Source organism: Sphaerodactylus townsendi, linkage group LG10 (assembly GCF_021028975.2).
Source record: "Sphaerodactylus townsendi isolate TG3544 linkage group LG10, MPM_Stown_v2.3, whole genome shotgun sequence".
Lineage (NCBI taxonomy): Eukaryota > Metazoa > Chordata > Lepidosauria > Squamata > Sphaerodactylidae > Sphaerodactylus > Sphaerodactylus townsendi.
In genome coordinates, this window is record NC_059434.1 from 38,619,585 (window position 1) to 38,646,313 (window position 26,729).

General features: G+C 40.5%; 1 protein-coding gene across 12 annotated transcripts in view; it reads left to right on the forward strand.

Moving 5' to 3' along the window:
* NEK1 (NIMA related kinase 1) overlaps nt 1–26,729 on the forward strand; it is a 49,127-nt gene that overhangs the window by 2,563 nt on the left and 19,835 nt on the right. The window contains exons 3-22 of one of the 12 annotated variants that reach the window (XM_048509468.1): nt 928–1,024; nt 1,339–1,436; nt 4,909–4,992; nt 5,309–5,376; nt 5,460–5,546; nt 6,371–6,425; nt 6,817–7,017; nt 8,040–8,100; nt 9,201–9,355; nt 10,825–10,884; nt 11,076–11,135; nt 11,289–11,336; nt 11,422–11,496; nt 12,351–12,526; nt 12,609–12,740; nt 17,574–17,676; nt 19,617–19,700; nt 20,100–20,183; nt 22,175–22,252; nt 26,334–26,429. In XM_048509468.1, coding sequence (XP_048365425.1) covers nt 928–1,024; nt 1,339–1,436; nt 4,909–4,992; nt 5,309–5,376; nt 5,460–5,546; nt 6,371–6,425; nt 6,817–7,017; nt 8,040–8,100; nt 9,201–9,355; nt 10,825–10,884; nt 11,076–11,135; nt 11,289–11,336; nt 11,422–11,496; nt 12,351–12,526; nt 12,609–12,740; nt 17,574–17,676; nt 19,617–19,700; nt 20,100–20,183; nt 22,175–22,252; nt 26,334–26,429 — 1,902 coding nt within the window. The remainder of the gene's footprint in view (nt 1–927; nt 1,025–1,338; nt 1,437–4,908; nt 4,993–5,308; nt 5,377–5,459; nt 5,547–6,370; nt 6,426–6,816; nt 7,018–8,039; nt 8,101–9,200; nt 9,356–10,824; nt 10,885–11,075; nt 11,136–11,288; nt 11,337–11,421; nt 11,497–12,350; nt 12,527–12,608; nt 12,741–17,573; nt 17,677–19,616; nt 19,701–20,099; nt 20,184–22,174; nt 22,253–26,333; nt 26,430–26,729) is intronic. The other 11 variants (XM_048509469.1, XM_048509474.1, XM_048509475.1 and 8 more) reach the window with 11 other exon arrangements.

Consider the following 26,729-nt stretch of genomic DNA (forward strand, 5'->3'; position numbering starts at 1 on the left):
TGATATGAGGTGTAAATCCAAGAAAACATTTTCCCCCACATTTTATAAGGTCTATATATCTCTTTACCTAATATAGGTAGTCTTTGGTACTTGCAAGTGTGTGAATTCGTGTCAACTATTAGACTGATTGTGGCTGTCCTGTGGGTTTTCTTGCACTGCTGTGTGTGAATTACAGACATGTAGCAACCAGGAAAAAACCCAGATGTTGACTCTGCAATTGATCTTGAGGGCTCAGAAGATTATTTTAGTGTTGATGAACATTAAAAATAGTTCCCAAAATTAGATGCTAGTATCTGTGAAAAGATCATGTAAAATTTGTGAAGAAAAAACATAAGCTTATTGAACGATTGCTGAATGAAAAAAATGAAGATGCTTGTTCGCAGTTGTCTGTCATCCAGTTACACTGGGTGTCACAGGCTGGCACTGGGTGATAATCACATAGAATATGGACCTGTTTTCCTGTACTTAACTGGGGCATATCAGAGTGAATTCTTCATGCTATAGCTCACTAAAAAGAATTAGCTGAAACACCACATGCTGTAAACCTTATTAAAAAGTTGGGCAAATTTGACCTTTTCTTTGTTTTATGCCTTATATCACAAAAACAATAATGGACAGAAACATTTTAGTATTAGCGATAAGTAGCTTTCTTACAGTGGAAGCAAAGTTGAAAGTGGTCACTTGATTCATGAGTTATAGTTCAAATTAGGAAAGGTAGGAAATTGTGTTTGGCCATCTTGAAGACATAAAAAGCTTATGCTACTAATCAGAATAGGTTATTGCATTAAAATATATACCCAAACGTACACCTTTAAGAAAAATGTAAACAAATGTGAGAAAAGTTTTGCTACCTTATCTAATGCCAATATGGCAAGTTTTCTTATATTTGTTTTCTACAACAATAAGTTTTTGTTTCTTTTTTTAAAGATGTCAAATAAAGAGAGAGAAGAATCAAGGCGAGAAGTTGCTGTACTGGCAAACATGAAACATCCAAATATTGTCCTGTACAGAGAATCATTTGAAGGTTAGGCTTTAAGACACATGAAGTTTAATATGTACAGAAATGTCTCATTGGCTGAAGAAGAAAACAGTATAATTTTAAATTGTACTTTATGCTTTTCTCATCTGTTTTTCCTTGTTACGACTTTCAGTTTCTACACTTGTGCTTGCTTAGGAGAAATTGATGTTGGAATGTGTAAGAGTTCTGAAAATATTTAAGATCAAGCTGAGTTTCCCATCTCTTGCACAGAGTTAAAGTATATACTATTGGGAAATCCAAAAACCAAGGAACTGTCTTCACTACTGACAAATTAATTTCATGGTATTTTCATTCTGTAGAAGGTGGTTGTCTTTACATAGTGATGGATTATTGTGAAGGAGGAGACCTGTTCAAGAAAATTAATGCACAGAAAGGTGTCTTGTTTTCAGAAGACCAGGTAAGTAACTGGTTTTGAAGTCTATATTGCTTAATAGTTCTCCCTCTGGTAATTGTCCACTACATTGATCTGAGAGTATTTAACAGTAGCCATGTAACTGCTGTTTATTTACAGCTTGGCTTAACTTTCAAATAACTAACAGTAGCTTTCTGTACTTAAGGTTCTCAACAGCTTGGGGGCAGAGGCATAGCACCAATGGGGCGGGGCAGGGGCGTAACGAGGCAAACTGTAGCCTTGGGCAAAACCTGAGTTGGATGCCCGCCCCCCCATGGGCGGCCACTCCACCACGACCAAATTTTTTTTGCACCAGGACATTGGTGCGTGCAGGGGGTGCATTTTTAGACATATCAGCACTAAAATTTCAGCGTATCATCAGGAGACTGTCCTTATGCTACCCCCCAGGTTTGGTGAGGTTTGGTTCAAGGAGTCCAAAGTTATGGACTCCCAAAGGGGGTTCCCCATCCCCCATTGTTTCCAATGGGAGCTAATCCCCAAATTGCATGCCCTATGCAGCCCTTTGTCTGGAGTTAGGTCAAAACTCCTTGGAATCAGCCGCTTGGCTGAGGGCTTTTAGATTCTGGCTGCGAATTCATTTTCTCTCGGACTGTAATTCCCTGGTCCACCATCTGTGCTCTGACACCCATTCCAACCCCTGGTTTTCCATAATTGAAGAAAAAATAGCCTCTATTGGACTGTCAGTGGATTCACCTTGCCCTTTGTCCTATTCAGAAGCTTATAGAAAATTAAAAGGTCAACTATTGGATAGAGAGTTCTCTACCCTAATCACCGCAGCCAAGAAAACTTGCTCCCCCCTGTATTTTTCTCTCCCATTTGAACGGGGCCACTTGGCACACTATCTGTATTGCTTAATAAACCCTGCTCAAAGGAGAGCCAGGTTTAATGTTATGCCTTCTGCCTTGTTACATGGCAGATTTAATAAGCAAGAAAAGGCTAAAAGATTGTGCTCATGTAACGATGGCTCAGTTGAATCTCTGGCCCACCAATTACTACACTGTCTCTGGCCGGCCGCCGGGAGAGCGCCCGCCTCGCAATGAGCGAGGCGGGCAGGAGCCAAAGCCCGCGGCACGGCCTGGCCGGCCGCGGGCGACGGATGCGCCCGCCCTGCTGCTTGCAAGGCGGGTGAAGATGGACCCGGCAGCTCGGCTCATGGAGCCGCAGAACAGTGGCAGAAGAGCCACATGCGGCTCGTGAGCCGCGGGTTCCCGACCCCTGTGCTAGCCTAAAAACTGTGCCCTGCAGGCCAAAAATGGAAAACCACTAAAATACCCAAAAACAAACCCAGCATTTTGATGCCCCCCACAAGGTGATGCCCTGGGCAGCTGCCCACCTTGCCCAATGGGCATTACGCCAGTGGGGCGGGGTAGAGCGCAATGCCCCGGGCGGAGGCATGGCAGGGGCATTCTGGGGTGGGTGGCGCTGCGGGCGGAATTTCTCCTCGCTCCACCTCTGCCTGGTGGTGGGGGGAATCCTGTCTCTTTAATAGAAACCTGATGGTCCATTTTGCACAGTCTAAATAAGAAATCTTGGGAATGCTTTAAAAAGGCATCCTCAGGATGCCGCCTTTTAGCTCAAATTTAAGATTAAGGGGAAGGTACACACACAATAATGATAAGAGAAAATTTGTACCCACCAGGCTGAAGACTAAAAAGTCACAAAGTGTTTTATAACATCATGGCAATGTTTAAGAATTATTTCAAAACAAATTTGCACAATACAGGCACACAGCAAATTTTAACACAATAACAGCAACAGCTAGCCAGAATCTAGATAATTACTGTTAGAGCATTGAGAAAACATCCCTGTTTTTTGCTTGTAAGTATTTCCATGTTTTGGAATTGGTGTTCCCTGTATATGGTGATTTTTTGTGTAACATATTTTTTATTTTGTTTTACAGAACAGCCTTGCAGTTTTCACGAGGCCAGTAATTATCTAGATTCTGGCTAGCTGTTGCTGTTATTGTGTTAAAATTTGCTGTGTGCCTGTATTGTACAAATTTGTTTTGAAATAATTCTTAAGCATTGCCATGATGTTATAAAATACTTTGTGACTTTTTAGTCTTCAGCCTGGTGGGTACAAATTTTCTCTTATCATTATTTTAGCTCAAGGCATCTTTTTGGGAGAAGGCTTCAAAGTGCACCTTTTCCCCCTAATCTGCTTGCAATACATCACCTGCCTGACTGTGAAGAATGCAGAGCTCAGGAGGCATCTTACTTTTCCTGCCCGATAGTTTTGCTCTGTGGTCTGTTTCACCCTCAGCTTGCATCCAACATTTTGTGTGCAGCTGAAGGGTTTCTCCATGCCACCATTTGCTGAAGGTTGCCTCCGAACATTTACTCTGTAGGCAAGATGCTGCGTTTTGCTGTTGCCTTCCTCTGCACCTGGAATTCCTCTGTGGTTCCCCCATCCAAATACTGAGCAGTCCAATCCTGCTTAGCTGCTGTGATCTGATGACTCTAGAAATACAGTGGTAGGGCAACTGACTTAGCAGTTCTCTTTCTTATGGTTTCACTCTTGGGTCAACCCAGAATTCAAAGAAAAGCCTAGCATGATGCTTTTTATCAGTCCAGAGAATTGGAAAGCTGTTCTCAGTTGGTGGTGATTTCCTCCTAGCATTCAAGATAAAAGAAAGTGTTTGCAAGAAGTGTAATTCACGCAGCACAATATTTCCCACATTGTGTACATGGTTATATGCATGGCTTGCAGTCTTTTCACATGGTGATATAAGGTCTTGTACATAGAAATGATGTGGGCAGTATATGGTCGTGCAATTGAAGTCGGGTATATTGTCTGTTCTTGTGTATTGCTTATGGTACTACAGGTCTGATATTTGAACTGCAGCTGCTTATAGTTTGAAGGAATTATTTTGTCTTCTACATAGAGGCTGTTTTTAAATTGGGTTGTCGTAATTTATTGTGGTTAGTGTTCTTAATGTGCTTTAAATTAGTGTGATGCTTCTCGAGGATCTATTTTGGAGGGACATGCAGGCTATGAGTATATTGCATAGTATTTTCTGTGCAATGCATGTAATATATCGTGCTGATTGTACTGAAAGTCATCTTCTGCTAGTGGAAGTGTGGGTATGAAGTGATTTTCCAGTTTCCTCCTCCTTATGGCATCTACATTACACAGCTCATGAGAGTTCCCAGCTCCTAAAAGCAGCATTTTGATGAGAGTGATAAGCTGCAGCAGGAAGGGGCAGATCTCTTCTACAATTGAAGCTGTGCTTTCAGTTCTTTGCATCCCATCTGTGATGCAGTATATTTCAGGAATTGGTCAAGTTAACAATGATCTAAAAAGTTGTCATTCTTAATCCTAGGAAATTGTACTGTTGTGAACTTAAGAAAAGATGAATAAAGGATATTGAACCTCAGAGTTTGCATTTATTGCTGTTCTAGTCATCACATTTAAAAATAACTTTTCTAACAAATGTTGCCTTGATTGTTTGTTTTAGGTCGTGGATTGGTTTGTACAGATCTGCTTAGCATTGAAACATGTACATGACAGGAAGATTTTGCATCGAGATATAAAGTCACAGGTAGGCAAGAGAAACTGTTACATTTCAGTATTCTAATGGGAAAACCTGGTCTTTGTTTTCATAAGCATTCAATACAGTGATATATCTGTGGTCTGTGGTCTGCATCATTTAATAGGTTACATTTAGCAGAACAACATTATCTTTTTCTTTTGATATCGTAATAAAACTTTCTTGCCATATCAATGTGTTTTTAGGTAAGAGTGTTTCCAAGGACTGACACGTTTAGCTAAAAGCATTCAATTATGTTTATAGATGTATTTTCTTGTTATTGACTATTGGTTGGTCTTCTACTCACTTTTTGCTCTTTTGTCTTTAGAATATATTTTTAACCAAAGATGGCACAATACAGCTTGGAGACTTCGGAATAGCTCGAGTGCTCAACAGGTAACATTCACTTTTTAAGCTGTTTATCATAATACCCTCTGCCATGTTATAATTAATTAATAATTTTTCTGATTTTATTTTAGTACAGTGGAGCTTGCTCGAACTTGTATAGGAACGCCTTATTACTTGTCACCCGAAATTTGTGAGAACAAGCCTTACAACAATAAAAGGTATCTTCTTTAGCATAAACCCTACCCTGGATTTTATTCAGCTTTGCTTTATTTCTGTCAAACTCCTTCTAAGTGCATAAGCTAAAACACATCTCACTGTTGATTATTGGGAAGAGGCAAAGCAAAAAGTTGTAGATGGCTCAAATTATGCAGAATTTTATCTCCCAACATTTATGTAGTATATATTTTCCTCCATCTTGTTCTTGAACACTATAGCTTCCCATAATCACCAAGATATGCTCTGTCCTGTTGCCCAGGGAGGTTCAGTCTAAGTTTTTCTGCTTGGGTATAAAAAAAAATCTATTGCAGTGAAAAAATGGCAGTTTAATAACTATCTGATTGATGTTGTTTAACAGTGCCCCAAATCTGTTGGCAGAATTGCTGATCTTCTTTGCCAAGGAATAAGTCTGGCCTTTGTCTAACCCAGATTATTAGTGAAGATCCATGTGCTTTTAATCTTTTGAAAAGGATGCTTCTGAGAATTCCTTCTTTCAGAGGATGAAGGCATAGTATTGGGAGCAGCCGAAGCTGGGGAATAGTAGCTTCTTGGAGGCAAGCCATTCATATTCTGCCTTGGGCTGCTTTCTTAACTCAAGTTACGTGATTGTACTCCTTATTCAAGTCAGGCATGTCTTTGATTTCCATGGCCTTGGAAACTCCAAAAGATTCTATTCAGATTGCAGAACTTGCCCACATTGAAATGCACAAACTCCTGGAAGTTAGTTTAAGATGATGTGCACCAGGCCCAAGTTTCAAAAATTAACTAATGTGTAGTAGGAAGATCTGGGTCAGTGCACTCTAACATAGTCTGTTTTCTTCTTTAGTGACATATGGGCTCTTGGTTGTGTTCTCTATGAAATGTGTACACTGAAGCATGCAGTAAGTAGACACTTTAAAATGATTTTAGAATCCATTTACTACTTCTAAGTATTAGGGGTTGGAAACCAAGTATTTGTGAATAGAGCACTGATCATGGGACAGAACTTCAGCACTGCTTCCAGAGTTAAGGAGGAACTGTGAGGGGCATTATTTGTGGGGAATTGGAGAAGATCCCCTCCTCTGTCAGCAAAAGTGCTGGATCCAGTTCACTATGCTTTGTCAGCCCTGTGGGGAAGACTACGTTGAAACAACTTGTTCAAGTTGTTTGTTTAAATATTTATTAAAATATTTCTAAATTAAATGGTTTTGCAAAATTCAGGTGTTCCTTTGTTGTTGTTTTGATAAGATGTTGCTGCTCTCTGATAAGTACAAATTGCCCCTATTTCTCTAGTTTGAAGCTGGAAATATGAAGAATTTGGTACTCAAGATAATCTCTGGATCATTTCCACCTGTTTCTACGCATTATTCGTACGAACTGCGGAGTCTAATTTCACAGTTATTTAAAAGAAATCCTAGGGATAGACCCTCAGTGAACTCCATATTGGAGAAAAATTTTATAATTAAACGCATTGAGAAATTTCTCCCACCACAGGTATAGTCTTCAGTTTTTTCTTACAAGTGAAGTTCTTCTGAAAATCTTTTTAAATGCTTTATATTAAGTGCATTAGTACCTACAAAAGTTCTAAACTTTAAAGCCAGAATAGGTAAGGGAATTAATAAAAAAAGTTCTAAACAAATGATTTGCCACTGCATTTTATAAACTGCTTCCATAGAAAAATAAAAATAATCACATCTGGTTCTATTTATTTTTGCCCTGATGTTCTCCCCTGTGGAGACCTCTATTCACCACAGCAACAACTTGTGAACTAGGTTAGGCTGGAGAGGGTGACTGGCTCAGGGTTATCCAGTGAACTTCCATAAGGAAATTCAAATCTAGGTCTTCCAAATTCTAGTCCTAATACTCTAGCCTCCATACAACTGTCCAAACATCATGTGTTGGAACTGTGTGTGGAACATTTTGAATGGCGGCAACGTTTTGCATGAAGTTCTGTCACTGTGGTACTCGAGCTTACTACCATTCTAGACATTTTCTGTAGCCATTTTCTCCCCTTAATATGCAAAAAATCTCAAATTAGATGTGTTTATACACTGAAAAAAACTTCACCTAATCCAGAGTCACATGTGGCAGTTCCAGTCAAAAGTCAGTCATACCCTGTCAGTGATGACTGTATGCAGAAATGTTGCCAAGATGGCAGGGAGGGAAGCCTGTTCTATGTCAGAATTCCACTTGCTCATTAAGGTTTGTAGATAATGGACCTCTGGATTGAGGCAAGTGGTTTATGTACTTGTCACACAGCTTGTAGGACTTTCATTTGTAATTCAAACTGGTTTATTATTGTATCAGTACTTCTTAAATAGTTCCATTAGCTTATTGTCAATGAGATTAGGTTTGATTTGAGTTTGAACTTGATTTCCTAAAGAGCTAACAGCTTTTCCCCACAAATTTAGGAATAGCTTAACATTTGTTGGGATGCAGCTATCCTTGTAAATATGTCTAATTTTGAAACAGTGGGTGCAAGTGTTTTAGCTACTAACCTAACATTATTTGTCTAGCTTATTGCAGAAGAGTTCAGCCATAAAGTGTTGCAAAAGTTTGGGCCGGATGCTTCACCAGGTAATGTATGAGGAGGAAGTCATCATTAGATGTGATTTCTGCTGAATCTTCTTACCGGTTTCCAAAATTGTCAAAATCTAGTTAACAGCAGCTCTGTGTGTATATACAAGTGTAAAACTCCTTTCATAGTTATCTAACAGACCTCATTATGACTTAAAATCATTATTGTATTGTTATAAATTTCTGTCTGTTAGGCAGCTTCCATAGAAGGAAAAGCAATACTCTGCATGTTTGTTCCGATTTAATGAACTTGTCGCTTGTGTCATTGAAACTTGTTGCACTGTTAGCTGTTTTGAGTTTAAGAAGGCGGGCAGCTCAATCCAGGGTGTGTGTGTGAATACCTCTCTGGAGGCCAGCAGAAATGCCCTCCCTGGGGCACTTAACCCAGCAGAGGGGCAAATGCACTGCCACCCAGCCATTGCGGTGGAGGCATTCCCAGGGATGGAGCCAACCTTGGTTGGCTTCCAGCTTAGGTTTGGCACCAGTTGCACCGCAGCCCTGGCTCTGCACTTATGCCACCCTTTTGGGTGGCGTAAGCACATAGGGCTCCATTGGGGGAGCCCCAGGAGCAAGGAGGGTTTTTGTGTTTCTCCCTTTCACTGCCTCCAGCACACCATTTCCCCAACACTGGCCTCCAGGATTGAGCTGATGGTATAATATTCATGTGCTAAATAAATAACAGGAATCCTCTAGAAGGCTGGTTTTGAAATTATGGTGATCAATGGACCTCTAATGCCATGTACATCCATTTACCTTGCCAAGTAATAGGTTGATTTTTCAGTTGATAATTTGAAGTGGCCCAATATGCCAACCCAAGGTTGCACATAAAGCATTCTGAGACACAATCTTCTTTGCAAGATGTATAACGCGTTCATTGTTTTGAAAGAACATTTCATTTTATCATAAAGGGAAAGTTTTTAAAAGTTTCCATTTTCTCCAATTTTAAAATGGTCAAGCAGGCCAATATTATGCCAAACTAGGTATGTACTTAGCTGAGAACAGAGTTGGGCTAAACCTGATCTGTGATGGCGTGTCTTGAGGGAGATTTCTAAAGAAACATGACCCATATGTGTATTCTCCAATATCTCTTTTTTATGTAGTAAAGAGACCGGCTCAAGGACAACACTTGGCTTCTGCTGCACCTGCTCAGAAAATTACCAAGCCTGCTGCTAAATATGGAGTGCCTTTAATCATTAAGAAGCCTGGGGATGGAGCTAAAAAGTACTATGAGAAGCCTTTACTTAAATGTAGACAGGTGAGAAAAAAGGTTTCAATAAGAAAATAAAGGTATGTCTTCTTGATTAGAAGGATTGGCTGTGGCTAGTTTTTTTTCATTCAGTATCCTTCAGTTCCCCCCTCCTTAGTAGTCCTCCCCATTCCACACAGATTTTGTCCATACGAACCATAGCATATGATTTCCCATCACAGCCTTCTGGTGGCACTGTTCCTTTTTTCACCAGTGAATTACCCAAACAGGACCCAGAAAAGGGGAAATTAGCTTTAAAAATGGTTTCAGAAAGAAATAGTAGAAGACCTTGTAGCCTATGTATACCAGGATGGGTCTTGGTGGGGATACCCCCAAAATAAAAGAAGGGGAAAATGTTGTAAACATAAAAAATATCTTCAGTTATATTCAAAATAAAATTAAAATAATAAAAACATAAAGAACCTACACTAAGCACCTAAGAATTGATTCCCTAAGTGCCTACTCACGCATTCCAGCTAGAGGGTGCACTTGTAAGAGACCATAATGTGCAGCTGAAGGGAAGTATTTTAGAGGTGACTTCACACATTTTATATAGGTAGCATTCTTAATCCAAGGTGAGAATTTCCTTTAATACAACTTGGAAATTATTTAATATCTCTTCTAAATTACTATTCTTTAATAGTAATTAACTTGATATTCTCCCATGTGATAAAAAGGCAATTATGTCTGTATGTGTTTTCTTTCTGCTCGCGACCATTTTGCAGAGAGTAACAATGTAATCCATTGTGGGGAGCGAAAGAGATGTAGAAGCAGCACAAAGGCATGCCAGTGAGAGTCCCCTGTATACTAGCACAAGGGGCAAATGCACTGGCAGGAGAGGCACTAACATCATCAGCAGACCACTGCAGAGCTCCACTGTGCCCAAATGCCGAAGCTTCCACTGCACTGTCGCTCCTCCAGCTCCAGAGACTGCACCGGCACTGGGGGGGCAGTTCCTGGGGGGTGGAGCTGACTTTAGTCTGCTTCCTATGGCCTTTTGTCCTGGGAACACTTTGACTGGCATAGACATACACCAGCTAAAAGTGTGACACAGCCCATTGGCCTGCCTAGGGGGTTTGGAGGGATAACTCTATTTTTCCGGCTTCCTATGCCGCCTGAAACCCCTTTGGAGATGGCACAGCTATGCCATGACAGCAACATCCCTGGCCTCTGCAGAGCTCCCCCCCTTCCCCCCCGCCCCTGGATTGCACTGTCCCTCAGTTGCTGAGACAGTAACAGTTACCACAAGCAGTTACTGAATGAGTTACTGAGACCAAATCCAGTTGAAGCTCATTTACGTTATTGCACCAAGGCAGGGTTAGCCTTGACACCTGCAGAGGGTGGGTTTTAAGGTTTGTAAAGTCTGAAAAATTTAACTGCGTAAATATGTTCCCACATTGATACTACCCTCAAGAATTGTCTTCTAGAACACATGTCTTCTATGTGTTCCTTCTAATGTGTAGTTTCGATTTGTTTAGGCCCGTCCATCTCCTGTGAAGAAAGGGAAACCAGGAGAAGAAAGGAGGAAAATGTTTGAGGTATAAGAGATGATGCCAAAGGGGAAAAAAAAACTGAGCTATGAGCTTTTAAATACAATCAAAACCTTCAAACCTTTCCTCCTTATTAGATATCCTCTAATCTCATTTTCTTTCCTGCAACATACCTTTTAGCCTGATCTTAAATCTGTTGAAATGACGATTTGGAGTTTATATTTGTGTTTCCTTTTCAGGAAGCTGCTAAAAAGAAAAGGCTAGAAATTTTTGAGAAAGAAAAGCGACAGAGGGATCAGGTAAATTAGAACATATTGAGGACTTGTTTCCATTAACAGGTACTTGTTTTTGTTTAGTCTTTAAAATAGAATGGAGGTGTGTGTCTTGTGGGTTTCTGTTGCTTTGGGGTAGCTTAACATGCTTAGTTCACATGCTCTGATATTTCATTTTAGATCAGTTTCATGAAGGTTGAGCAGATGAGAAGACTTGAGAAAGAAAGGGTACAATATCTTAATTTTTTTGCTTGTTCTTGTGAAGTTTGACTTCTATCAACAGTGTTTGGATTCAGTTTGTTTTTCTTTCTAGATGGATCGAATAAACAGGGCCAGGGAGCAAGGGTGGAGGAATGTGCTCAGTACAGGTGGAAGTGGTGAAACCAAGGTTGGTAGCAGCTGTGAGATGCAGTGGCCTTTCTAACCCTTTCTGTTACCTCCAGAGCACTGGCTTTCTTCAAAGGAAGATCAGTTGCTGGTACACCAAACGTTTGTAATGATTTCTGTTACTTTCACTACTGTGACCCTTTAGGGACGTGCTAGAAGGGAGATGGCATGAGGCGCCATGGAGAGGCTGTGCAGTGGTTGCTCAATGGCCTTTTTTACCAGGCTTCTAAACTCTACAAGTGCCTGCCTTTCAGCCCATTTTAAATGTAGCTCTGGGTTATGTAGGGGGGCGGGGGGATATTCTTTGTAATGCCTAATGTGTCCAAGGCATATATTCTTTTGCTAGGGTTGATATCAATGTGTCATACATACACTGCACATTCTGGTGAATGACCCTATTAGACATCTCAAACGAGCCTAGAAGCTATCCTGTTCATCCAAAATATTTGTTATATCGTGTGTTAAATTGCTGCATGTTTTAACGTGAATGGGTTTTGCTCAAGCAAGCATTGAAATGTATTCAGATAGATTTGTTAGAAATGTTTCAGATGTTTATGTGCTAACTGTTTTTCCAAGGAAGCTACATGATGATTTTGCATAAATCTGTGATTCTATGTTTGTACGTTGTTGGATTGCTAGTAGGCCATGTACAGAATTCAACATTTGGCCAAGTAATTAATGAACAGAAGCTTATTTGAATGGCTAAATTGCAGAAAACTATAGTATAAAAAGTGACACACTGAGAATGCATAATTAAGTTACCGTGTCTGAATGTGAATGTGCTACCTTTGGGACAGGTAAAGCTGCCAGTGTGTGCAAGAATCAGAATTTAAGAGTATGTTCTTAAATTTCTAGGCTCAATTTTTTGGTGGTGGGGGAGGTGTAGTGCCTTCACCTGCTCTGGCTCGAGGACTGTATGAACACTATCATGCTATTTTCGATCAGATGCAACAACAAAGGGAAAACATTAAAGTAGCTGAGGGAAAAGAGGCTGGCTTGAGAGAAAAGCAATCTCCAGAGCATGTGGACAGGTATGTTTGCCTTCATTTGAAAGCAGAGAACATGCAGCACCAGATAAAAGTAATGAAAATTACTGTACGTATTTATCTACAGAAGACTTCCACCTGGAGTTCATCCAGGCGTTCCTAATGGGCCTGAAGGTCACCATCATTCTCCTGATGCTGATGCAATTAGGAAAAGAGTGAAAAGATTGGAGGAAGTGTCTAGACAAGCCAATGCAAACAGGTTGGACTGTGGATGTGTGGGTCTGTCCCGTGTACTTGTTTAGGTTTTTGTCATGTATGTGGTTTAATAACCAAGTAAAGTGTGAATAACAGAACCTGGTCCTTTAAACATACAGGTGTTTAAGGCAGCATGTCTGTTATTTACCCTTTGCATGTTTGCTGCTGGAAGTGCCTTTCAAATGCTGATGTGGTGGCAAACATGTTTGCTCTGCAAAATGAGGTATTGATCCGTTTCCAGTGTCTTTGAAGGATTCTATTATAGAGGGTTTTTTTAATGTATTATTTTCTGTAAATACCAACAGAACAAAAAAGAGAAAGAATTACATCTGAAGACTAATTAAAAAGAAAATACTCATGATATTATGCATGATAATTTTCTAGATAATTAAGTCAAATGATCCAGCAACTAAATAAAGGTAAAATAGAAGAGAGAGAAAAAACAGAGAAACGTGTAACAAGTGGTTGTAAATCTTGACCTATGTTTCTGTAAACTGGTTTCAAATATCTAAAAAGTGCACACACAATTGCCATCTTATTTGTCATGGATTCAAATAGAGTACTAAATAGCCTCAATCCATTGATTTACTAGATTTGCAGTGTTGTAATATGAGTCTTTAGCTAGAGGAAGAGCCGAGGGATTCCACTGACATCGACCATTGGTTGGCCTCCGCCAATATCAATGAATATTCTAATACAAAATTGATATGAGTAATATCTTCTTCACAGAAAAACCAAACTGGACACACCCAAAGCATGTTTTTAAGGGGCACACACTGTGACTTTTACAGTGCCAGCAGTTAGATACTTAGTCCTTTGCTAAAGAGTCATTGTGGTGTCCAGTGTATCCTAAACATAATTTTTCTAGTCATATCCAGACCTCAGCTGATAAAAATTCATTATAATCAGTATTGTCAAAGGCTTTCATGGTCAGAATCGACTGGCTGTAGTGGGTTTTTTGGGGCTGTGTGGCCGTGGTCTGATCTTTTTTGCTCCCAACATTTTTCCTGCATCTATGACTGGCATCTTCAAAGGCATTTCAATTTTAAAAATTGGTTTTAGAATCATAAAATCACTGTTAGGGCTTAAGTTTAGCAATGTTAAATGTTGAATTCTGCAATAAAATAATATCCTGTACATAGTTCGGTATCTAATTTTATTTATGGGCAAGGTAATCAAATTATAGTGACTTCTTCATAAGTACTTTTTGTACGTTATACAGAACAATTATTGCCGTTTGAAGCTGACCTGATTTATCCTGATTCAATATAAAGTGTAATCCCCTATAATATATCTGGCAGTTTCAACTGTTGTGTGTTGCCATCTGGTCTCAGGCCCAAATAAGATGTATTCTGAATTCGATTAATTTGGCATGTGGTGCAAATCAAGATTGCTCAGTTTCCTTTGATTTGCTTTGCTCACTTGCACTATAGGAGATTGTTAGACTGCGGTTTGGATAACCTAATTTGAATCTTTTATTGTTTGTAGATGGTGCCGGGTTGTTGCTATCTAATCTTAAAAGCTCTCTTCTGTCATGAAACTAATGGAAAACAATAATGAATTTTTTTAAAAGTTTCTAACTTTTCTTCTCCCAAGGAAGTTTTAGAATGGTAAAAGTACAGGATGCATGATTTGGACATGCGTACATTTGTTCCTATTGAAGTATCAGTATATCTGATTCTCATCATGGCCAAACCTGTGAATACTTAAATCTGGAAACTGGAGTCAAGAACAGACAAGCGAGATCTTTTTACAAACCTGAAAAAAATCCCTGAGTTTGCAGAAAAATCTGCTATCTGCTAAAAAAAAACCTTGGGGACTAATCCCCGTTCCAAATAATAGAAGCAGCACCTGTAGCTTTAAGAAATGAATGCCCCTCTGTTGCTGTAACCGCAACAGTATTGTCAGAGTTCAAGTCTTGATTTGTCAGTAAAATGCATGGGAAGCGGAGGGCCGTTTGCAGGGTTGCCTCGACCCTTTGCTGGTGGACTAATTGGGGCTAAGCCTGGCAGCAATCACCTTGCGGACTGACATCGCCCGACTTGTGTGACTCACCCATGCCCAGCTACTTGCTACTGTTCAACAGCAGCCACACCAGCAAATCCAGTCTGGTATACTGGTTAGAGTTTCAGATTGGGATCTCGGTGACATGGCTTTTAATTCCTTTTCTGCTGTGGAAGCTCACTGGGGAGACCCTTGGCCAATTATGCACACTCAGCCCAATATACCTCCCAGGATTGTTGTGAGAATAAAGTGAAGAGTGAAAAAGTTATGTAAGCTGCTGTGGAGAAAGGTAGGGTATAAATGAATCAAACAATAAATTTAGCTGAAAATTGGGGGGGGGGGAATAAAATGTAGAATGTTTGTTGGTGGGAAGGAAGAAAGACAGGTGAGGGTCTGGGGTAGTGGCTGGAGGTAAAGAGAAAATAGTGGGGGGTGGGATACAGGGGGAAGTGAAGTGTCCTCCACAAATTGTTACAGGTTCCCAACCACATAACTGGGCCCAACCCAGACAAGTGGCTGGTACTGTGCAACAGAGTTTCCCTGGGGAGAGACTGCCAGCAGGAGTGTAGGAGTTAAAGTGGAAGACAGAGGAGCAGGAAAAGGGGAGAGGTTGTGGGGACTTTCAGGGATGGAATAGAGGGAAGAATGGGGCTTGGGGGAAAGAACTACAATGCCCTCTTACAAATTCTTGTGGGTCTTCAACTTATGATGTTATAATGCAGAGACATCAAAGAGGTTCAGGGCCTGAGTGCACATCCCAAAAGGGATCAAAGCTGATTGCAGTGATCCGCCCATGAGTTCAGACAAACATCTATGTGGAGATTCCAGGCTACCTCTTGACAGGAAAATTTAGGACGTATGAAAAAGGTGATGGACATGTGTGATAGCATGATTAAATATCCTATGTGCAGATTTTCTTCCTTTGATTGCATATATTCACCTGATAGAAGTACTAGATGAATAGGAGCAATGGCGTGCCTAGGCAAACTGGAGCTCTGAGCAACACCTGAGTTTGATGCCCCCCCTTTCCCACCATGACCAAATAATGATTTTTTTCCACCAGGTCATTTCAAAGTCACCATCACATTATAGAACATGTCCCAACTCACAAAGCTGAACACAGCGATGGGCCATGCCACACAGCAGAAATATTTTTTTGGAAACATTTTCAAAATGCTTTCAAAATGTTTTATTACTGCTATGAAAACATTTTATGGTGTTATATCCAGTCCCTTGAACCAGTGGAAACAGCATCACTTTCAATGTTATTTAAACTGGGGACCCCAGATTCTCCCTTTAAGGTGGATTTAAAAGGAAAATCTGGGTTCCCTAGTTTAAAGAAGTGATGCTGGAATCCACCACCAAACAGCATCATTTTCAATGGTGTTTGAACTAGGGAGCCCAGATTCTTCTTTTAAATCCACCTAGCGTAAAAGGAGGGAGAATCACTAGGGTCCCTGAATTTAAACAACATTGAAAGTGATGCTGTTTGGGGGTGGATTATCCCCCACCCTGAAACAGCATCACTTTCAATGTTTAAACTGGGGACCCCAGATTCTCCCTTTAAATCCATGCTGAAGGGGGTGGATTTAATAATAATAATAACCTTTATTAGGCAAAGCAAGCAAGCAAAATCTGGGGAAATTTAGAGGGTGCCTGCTGTCACGGGTGCAATTATTAAGATAGCAGCACCAAAATTTCAGAGTATCTTTGTGAGACCCTACTGATGATACCACCCAGGTGTGGTGAAGTTTGGTTCAGGGGGTCCAAAGTTATGGACCCTCAAAGGTGTAGCCCCATTTCCTATTAGCTCCCATTGGAAACAATGGGGGATGGGGGCACTCCCTTTGGGATTCCATAACTTTGGACTCCCTAAACCAAACCTCACCAAACCTGGGTGGTATCATCAGGAGAGTCTCCCGAAAAGTCCCAGAAATTTTTGTGCTGCTAGCCTAAAAACCGCGCCCTCTGCAGGCCCAAAACAGAAATACACTGAAAATACAAAAAATCCCACAAACGAACCTGCAGTTTTTGCGCGCGCCCCCCCCCACACACACAAGGGGGCGCCCTGGGCAACTGCCCACTTTGCCCAATGGGAGGAACGCCTCTGAATAGGAGTGTGCCTGATTCTATGATTCCCATGCCTGTGGCATCTCCAGCAAAAGCTCATATACTCTTTCTCAGTGCACATGACTTGGCATTCATATATTTCTCTTTCACATGTCGTTTTCCTCCACATGAGCCTGGACTATTTTAAAAAGCCTGGTGCTATTTTTAAAAGGTTGGATTTGATGATGGGCTAGAAAGAAGAAGCGAGATGGGACAATTCACAAGTATTCTATGATGCAGTTTCAGGCATACCGGGCAATGTAAGAAGAAAGGCAGAGGTGTATCGGGGAAATGGTGCCCTGGGAGAACACTTGGGTGCCCCTGCCCCTGTGCTCAGGGGCAGCTCGCATGGGTGCCTCAGCAGCAGGTCAGCTGTGTCTTTAGGCTCGGGGGAGGAGGGGGTGGGTGCATTGACCTCACCTGTCCCCGTGGGCGGTACACCACTGGACAGAGTAATCTGAGGGAGCAGAGGGCTGTAGACACCACGAATGGTGAATCTGGAAGAGTGAAGGGCAGTGTTGTACTGGGATTTAACAGCAGAGCAAAAAGGAGGAGTAAGGTCATGGAGACCTTTGAAGGGAAGGCTGAGAAATTAATGCTGTGTCTGGGAGCAGGCAGCCATTGCAGTGATTTAGTAAGAGATGTTCCATGGTCAGACTGATAGGAGAGGTGACTGAAGTAAAAAGGCTATCACTGTCTTGCATTTTCCCCGCATTTTACACAGGCAGAAAGGATGGGTGGCTGCAGAAAGAGCTAAACAAGTTGAAGAATTCTGGCAGCGGAAGCGAGAAGCATTGCAAAACAAAGCTCGTGCTGAGGGACATATGGTATGAAGCGCTGATCTTTTTTATTCAACAAACCGTTGAATTGCTTTTAACTATAACCTCCTATGAACATTTATCTTTACAATAAAAGAATGGTTCCACAGTCTTGAGCATTTTGTTCAGAGCTGTTCATAGTAAACAGATTACAATGGCTTGTATGGGGATAGTTCAAAGACATGCTGATTCTAATTGATCATCTTCCAGGATACAGTCTGTCTTTTGCTTTAACTGTAACTAGTGCAACAAGCTGAAGAAGTGTAAACTTCTATGCAAGTAGCAATCAATTATTAAAACATTGACAGTCCTAATCTGACTAAATCCCTTGAAGGTTGCACATTTGATTTGCCCACGTGGATTTTTTTTTTACTTATCTGATTAATGTTCCTTGCAATGAATTTGCTACATTAGAGAATTATTCTGGTACTGTCCCCAAGTTGAGGAGTAGTTCAGCCCATCCCTGAAGGGAACTAATGTCAGAAAAAGAGAGCCCTGCAATATACATTGACTTCTTGGTCATTAACAGCCACGTAAATCATGGGACTTTAGCAGTGTATAACTTATGAAACAGCTGTTTTAGTTAAACTTACTGGGTCAATAACGTAATGCGCAAGTATGTGAGAAGTTCATTATTATTTTGATCGAACGGTCATGAATTTTGTGTAAGAAAAATCACTGGTTTTTCGCTGGCCGCCCAATTTCAGTTTTTGAGTTCTAATGCCCAGTCATTGCCTGGTCATTGACACAGAATGCTTGTTGTGTGGGAAGCCTGTGACTGTCAAGAGTCTTCTTCCAATGGTGTTTTGAGTCTTAATCTGAACTAAGATTATTCCTCACTGGTATTGTTGCTGCAGCTTTTTGGAGTGCATCCACTTATATTATATATGCCAGTTTATATGTCTTCCTTTCACTGTTGTCGTTGTTTCCTGGAAGATATATAGCATTCATATGATAGACATATCCGTATCCTAAAGCAGAAATTGGCCCAATGTTTCTGGAATCAAAGGGATCAGGTCTGCTTGCACAAAGAACTGTTATGTGTATTTGGTTATTTTTGTTAAAAGGTTTTCGTTGTATCTGCAAAATCTGTAAATGCATTTATAGTATATTGGAAACACATATCATTTTTGTTTACACATTCGAAGTGCCCCCTTAGTTTTTAAAAATGCTGATAAATATAGACTGCAAGCTAAGAGATCAAAGTGATACTTATGTTTGTATCCGCCTAAAATATATTTCGCATATGGATAAATAGGGGGCATTGCTATATTTCTAGAGAAACAAGTCCTCTGAATATTATATTTTTCTTGTTTAAACTAGCCTCTTCAGCAGTATAAACAAGTGATGATGATGATGATAAAATTTGTAAGACAATAAAAGGAAGCAAATGCAAGCCTCTTGACTATTTCCAATTTTTTTAATTATGATGCACACTTCAGTGCAGTGCATCCATTGATGTGTGCTTTGTGAATACAGCAACTTATGCCCCTCAAGACAAACTATTGAAAGGAATGTCCACTATGGACAGAGAGCTGCCATGCTGACAAGAGATACGAAAAGCCTAATCTTGTGTCTGTTGCCTTTTCAGGCACATTTATTTTTGTGTACACTGAATTTTACAGTTTTGAGGCAGAGAAAGAATACCCTTTGTCTCAGAGCAAGTCTAGACTCTCAGAGCAAGTTCCTGCCAGAGCAAGCCTAGGCCCATCTCTGTTACCTCAGTTTTCAGGGAATTGCTAGGTGTTCTGGAATCCAAATGCTTTGCACTTCAGGTCAAACCTATGCATCAAAAGTGCAAGGTCTTTACTGCCTTGTCTAGATAGGAAATGCTTTTACTTGAGTTAGTAATGATCAATGAATGAATTATCAATTGTTGAGTAGATATGAGGCTAGATATTGTGATAGCCCCAACCATTCTTGAATTTAATACATTAAATGGTGAACAGGATACACTGCAAAACCTGACAGCTATCTATGGAGGCAGGCCCATTTCTTCACGAGGAAGGAAAGCCAGAAACAAGGAGGAAGAGGTACGCTTCCTGCATGTTTGCTGCCTTCATTACGTGCATAGCCACTTTCTTTGCCTCATCTTTGCTGCATGAATTATCATGTTTAACCAAGAGATAGGGTTCCTCCTCAGAGTTCCCATTAGTATCAACATGCAGTTCTTAGAAAAGCCTCTGTGAATGAATTAATTGTTACATAAACATATGATCAGAAACAGATAGCTCCTCTTCTCATAAAATAAGTAACTGTTCCATATTTCCTGATCCTCAAGTAATGGGTTAAATGAATAACTGAATTTATCTAGAAGACATAGAGATGAAGCTGTTCCATTAATTTGACCATTTTGTTCATTTTACGTATGGTGTTAAACGTTTTTATTTCATCCACAGATGGAAAAGTCTCTAATTTTGTTTTTCTTTCAGGAGTACTTGGCAAGGCTAAGACAAATTAGACTTCAGAACTTCAATGAACGTCAGCAGATTAAAGCCAAACTTCGTGGAGAAAAGGCAGGTGGAGATGTTCCTAATTGAGACACATGACCAATTAATTTAATACAGCTCTGCTTATCTTGTCCATGGTATAAGACAGACCATCCATCTGCTTTGCCAAATGGAACTGAATTGATGTTAGGAGTCTTAGTGACTGCCCAGCTCCCCAAAAGCAAATGTTAGCTGTGCTGGTCTATCAGATTAGGAGAAGAAGCTCTGAGGGCATTTTCACACATGCAGGATAATTGACTTTCAATCCATTTTCACAATTGTTTGCAAGTGGATTTTCCTATTTCGCACAGTAAAATCCAGCTGCAAAGTGCACTGAAAGTAGATTGGAAGTGCATTATTCTGCAAGTGCAAAAGTGCCCTGAGAGCTGTTGTGCTCATAGAGAGATTCAAGGTGGGACAGCATCTTAAGCTATTTTCCTCACATTTCCCTTTGGAAGCGAATACCTTGTTGTCATTAAAATACCAAGACTTTATTTGAAATTTTGTATTAGACACAAGTATCTTCTTGGTTTGAGGTTGCATTCAGACATTGCAATAAAACACGGATTGTGTTGTAAACTCTTAGTAATCTGAGTGACAGATTCTAATTTGAATGCAAGTCCTGGCTTGTCAGCTTCTCTTCTGCCTCCCAATAAGAAGGATGTTCTCCCTGTAATGTGACCTGGTGGTTAGTTGGGCAGAGCCACTCAAGAACTTAGATGAAAGAATTCAGATGTTGCAGCAAACCATAATTAGTAGAAATGGGTTAAAAAATCAGTTACAAACTCTAGCTTAACGCCCTATTTGTTGGATTGTCTTGCATTTAAACATCGCAAGTGATTTTGATCAAAGTACACTCTGTAAACAAGTTTTATTGTGATAGCTGAATGTAGCAAGAAGATTATCATATTTAATGTTTAATTGGCTGCTTGGGTGTGGGATTGTTTTGTTCTGTTGTCGGTTTCATATATTAAAAGGCAAATGGATTACTGGTTAGGAGACCACTTTATGTGGGTTTAACTGAAGTTAGTGTGCTGATAAACATCTTGAAGGGGAATGTTGTCAGATGGCATCCTGATAATTCTATTGCATGAGGATTAGGCAGTGTTTTCACTATTAATTATAACCTATTTTATATTTCTCTATGAAACAAAAATGTGTTTATTCTTTAAGTGAAAACGTGCACCATTATGAGATTAAGTATACTAGAAAAAATAAAACTTGTAGCAGTGTTATTGTGAAAACCACAGTATGCCAGCGAAGGTACGAAAAATCTTGCTGTAAAGGTCATCAAGGGTACAGAAATTTCTTCAGATCAAAATCCTTGATGCTTCTTTTTGCATCTTCTGTACAAGACTTTAACTATGTACTAATAGAAGATGGTGGTTTAAAATCTCTCTTGTGGCATCACTAATATGTGGAGTACTCTTTGTACATTTGTCTTAAGCCATTTGTTGCAAAGCTTTTATGCACTTTGAAGCTGGATTTTTACAGTGCGAAATAGCAAAACCCATCTGCAAACAATTGTGAAAGTGGATTGAAAATGCATTATTCTGCATGTGTGAAAGTGTCCTTTCTGGAAAGACAATAATGTTAAGGAAAATTGAAGATTGCAGGAACAGAGGAAGGCTTAACATGACATCGATTTTACTCACAAAGGAAATCACAGCCTCCAAATTGAAAGACCTAAGCAAACCTGTCAATTATAGGATGTTTGGGAGATCATTAATTCATCGGGTCACTATAAGGTGATAGTGAATTAATGACATACAACACAGAGATGTTAATGTTCTAAATTGACATTTTAAATATTTGTATAACAGCCTGGTTTTGTCACTTGCGATTAAGTATAAAATCATTCTAATCTAATGTATGTATCTTCATGCTTGTAAACTGTGAGACCTTAATGGGGTCTCATATAAATCCATGCATTTATACAATTCAAAAATTACAGTTATAGATATAATGCAGTCATCTGTTAGTTCGCAAATAACTGTATCCACCGCATTTGTATTTAGAATGAAGCTGGAGATTCTCCTGCCCAGGATCCAAGTGAAGAAGCAGAAATGAGGCGTAAAAAAATTGAAGCGCTTAAGGTAACATTGGAGGAGAGTGGCACTAAAGACCAGGTTGGAATATTGCTGCTAATGGTGCCATGATGAATAGGAAGTTTAGCACTATGGCTTGGACAAAACATAAACACAGGAAGGGTAATGCAGTAAGATAAACAAAGCTAAGAAGAGACTCTTCTACAGAGGTGAAGTGGAATATTATTGAGTAGAAGAAGAAAAAGTTGAGCGGGTTAATAGAGGGGATTTTCACATAGATACAGTTCAGGAGAGGCCCTTGTTTCAGTGTGTGGACCAAGAACCGAAAATTGACTTAATGGTATCAGGTAAGGTGGTGAAACTTTATATTATTCTGAAAGAAGTGTTTCTATGTATTATGTTTTGATGTGTGAACTCATTCTGATTAGTAGCTGAAGTGTTATATGATGTCATCAAGATGGCCAAAGCCAGTGTTTTTTTTACATTTTTATTTGCGTTATACCTCTGAATCTAAGTAACCAATTTCAAATTTTAAAGCACTGATAGAAAAGTAATACATTTTCCTGCTAATAGGTAATGCCTTTGTCAATTACTATTTTTGTGCTGTAAGAAAAAGTCAATATTTACGTAGTTTCATAAAGTTTGAGACATATGGTGGCTTAGCTAATCAAGCTAGTCACCTGAAATATATTAGACAATTGTATCATATTCTTTTGCCTTTCCAGTGAGCCATAGAATGAAGAGATTCATTTTGATATGCCACAATTAAGTACATGAAAATAGAGCCACATTTTATGTGAACTACAATTGTCTAGTATACTTAAGGTGACTAACTGGGTTAGGTAAAACACCATTATAAAAATTTGGGGGAAACTGACTTTTTCTTTGATTTATGCATTATATCACAAAAATGATAATGAATACCATCAGTATTAATTACCAGTAGGGGAATTATTTTTTCCAATAGTGCTATAAAATCTGGTTCCTTGGTTCACAAGATATAACTCAAATTAGAAAAGATTGGAGAAAATATCTGGTATGGCCTGTGGACTATGTCTCTGTATTCCTCTCTCAGCACTATCCCCTTCAGCACTGTCTTAGCTGGGCAGCATAACTGAATAGCGTTAAGTGTCCAATGGGTGGGATTCTCTCCAAGCAGTCTTTAGTAACCAACCCAAAATATCATGGGTATAAAAAGACTTTGAAAACTAAACCTACATTCTAGCACAGATACATAGGAACAATCCATGGATGTTCAGACTTTGGGCGGAGCACTATAAAAGAATGTGAAAAGTATTTTTAGTGAATTCTATATTTAAAAGAGCCTCTACTTTCGTCTTCCTGGGGATATGTCCAGGATGGATGGTTTTGCCATAGCCTGTCAGAGTCCTGATTCCAGAGACTTTATATAGAATGGCAGTCAAAGTTAACAGGAGAGCAGGATCCAAAGCTCTTCAAGTTAATTGAAGACTTCCTACATCCAGAATTCCTTCTAAGACACCAGCTTTAATAGCTAATAACACCTCCATCTTATCTGTACTTACCTTCAGCATATTCTCTCTTGGTCTTTTGACCACCAGGCACTGGCCCTGTAGGCTCCTGAAGGCTGGCTAAGATGTAAAGGCTATTTCAGAATATTTCCACAATCCACTGAATATTTCCACAATCCACAGAATATTTCCACAATTCACTGAATAGTCTTATGTAATAGATAGCATAGTGGGCAATACAGAACCTTGTAGAACCCAGCATGTTATGTCTGTCCCACAATTTGAGGGACTGTCTCACAGTGTCTGTCTCACAATAATCATCTGAAGTTGATCAGCTAGAGAACAGTTAAAATTAGTCAGCTAGAGTTAGTGCTGTTCTCCGGTAATTGAACAAGATTGTGTGGTTACCTGTATTAAAAACAGCTGCAAAGTCTAGTTAAATTGAAAGAGAAGCATCGCAAGACCATATTGACTTCTCTTCAGCGTGCAGGCCAGAATTCTTTCCTTATCCATAAAGTTTGTATTGTTGAAATTGCTTTGTCAGAGCAATCTGTGAAATTATGCCTGGTGGTAGCATCCATTTTCCTGGCCTCACTTGGCTATATCATACCAGCTTTTCATGTGGGACACCTGTGAACAACAGCAACAGGAAAGAGAGAATCAGAAAAGATGGCATGAGAAAGCTGGAAGCCACTCACTTCAAACTGTACCTCTTCTTGCAATTTTGATTTGGTATACACTGCTGTCGTTTGTGTGCTCTCAGCTGTTCTGCCACAATTCTTGAAAATCATTCCTTGCAATTTTGTGATGACTCTTCTGTTGTGGTCATTGCAACTCCAGTTCTGTGGTTGCCATTCAAGCCCAAGTACGATGAGGAGGTGATTCAGCATATATGTAGCATAAAATACAGTCCAGTTTCTTCTAGAGTATTCTGCCTAAAATCTGCAACGCCTGTTTGTAAATGTTTCCCTTCACACTGAGAACCTGCTATATGTTATCTTGTGAAACTGGTTTTCTATTCATCAGCTGCTTTGTGAAATATTGGTCATGCATTGTAGAAAAGTAAATTATGTCTGTCCGGGGGTCGCTGTGCCGGCTCGCCCCGGACTTCGATGGCCTGGGGGCGGGGCCGGCCGGCAACGCCCCGACCCGCGGCAGAAGTGCCAGCGGGGGGGCGGAGCTGGCGGACGACGGGCGCGATGAGGAGCAGCTGCGGCTTAGCTGGCAGCTGCCGCGCCTCTCGCAATCGCCGGGGTGTGGCCGGGACGACGGCGCGGCCGGGAACGCCCCCGAAGACCCGGGAAGCCTTCAAAAGGCGAGAACCGCCGGGAGAGCGAGGCTGGCCGCAGCAGGGTGTGGGAGGGTTGTGCGGGAGCCCAGGGAGGTCGGGGAAAGCATCGTGGGGGAAGGGAGGTGGACCAGAGAGAGAAAGAGCGATGAAGCAGAGGAAAGAGGCGTGAGAGAGAGTGGAGGAGCAGAAAGAGGAGGAGTGAGGGAGAGAGGAGGAGCAGAAAGAGGAGGAGTGAGAGAGAGTGGAGGAGCAGAAGGAGGAGGAGCGAGAGAGCGCGAAGGGGAGTGCGGAGGTGCCTTGGTGGGGGAAGGGAGGAGTCCAAGGAGGGGAGAGCAGCTGGCTGGGAAGAGGGTAGCAGACCCCAGTAGGGGGGCAGCCACTCCCAAACACCAGTAGGAAGAAACCCCAGGGAGTGAGGGCTGCCCTCACCCCTCGAGGAGCACCCTGTGGTTTAGGCAGCTGACCGCATTGAGAGCCCCAAAGACCAGGGCCACAGACGAGGAGTCCATCACCTCGGAAAGGGACGGTGGGACGGCTTGTCAGCCGCAGCCACAGGAGGGGGAGGGGAATCGCCACAATGTCCTATAAAAATGTATTCTTGGGTAAAAAATAAGTAGTTCTTTGCAACAAAAAGGAAGAGGATGATAGTTACATATGAAGCTAAGTATCCTGACGAGGACGTTGGCTCCAGGAAACACTTGTGTAGGAGAACAAGTTATTTCAGGTTCTTCCAGAGAAGAAATGTAAGAGGAAATGGAATGTATAGCTTCATGGAAAAAATATTTCTAGCATGAGCAGGGGAACGTTTCTGGGTTTGGTGCCACTTTGGTACCACTCCTTTTTTGCTCTGTTCAACATCAGGGTTGCCCTTATATTATTGGGACCCGCTGTCCTTCCCTTTTTTTGGTTTGTGGGGAGGGTTTGTTAATAGGCTTTTCGGTGCCTTTATTGTATCACCGCTGTTTTAAATGGGATTTTACTGTTTGTTTAGTAATTTAAACTGTTGGAGCCTAGGTAATTTGTTTCTATTGTTTGCTCCTCGTTAGTACTGTATTGGATTTTATGTTGTAAACAGCCCAGAGCCCCTCGGGGATAGGGTGGTATAGAAAACGAAGCAATAAATAATAAATAAATAAATAAATACACAATATCTTGCCATATGGTTAAATGCAGCTTTTCAGTTCAAAAGATACATTGGTTAGTTCTTTGCAGAAGACATGTTCTGCAACAAAATAAACACAATACAAGATCCAGAGAATATAAATGATTAGGATAATGGCTTGAGGTGCTCAACCAATTCAGAAGTTTGCTTGTTACTGATAGATTACCTTTTGGGTCATGTTTCCAGGCACAAGCAAATGCCCGGACTGTGGTCCTAAAAGAGCAACTAGAACGAAAAAGAAAAGAAGCTTATGAAAGAGAGAAGAGAGCTTGGGAAGAACATGTAAGAAATTTTAAGCTTTCAAGATCTTTGTATCTGCTGATGAGATTTCTGTGAACAAGATTTAAATTAGGAAGTAGCTCCAAAAGATGTTGATGTATGTGTCCCCAGTGTTTCCTCTTTTGTTTAATTTATACATACACCTATACACATATATATTGATTTTGTCATATATATATTTTAAAAATAAATTGTTAGCATACACTAGCCATTGCTGATGGTATGAGTTCTCACTCTATCTTAACATTCAGTATTGTGATTCAGGGGACTACAGTCTAGATCCCTGACTTCAGTGTGTGCACA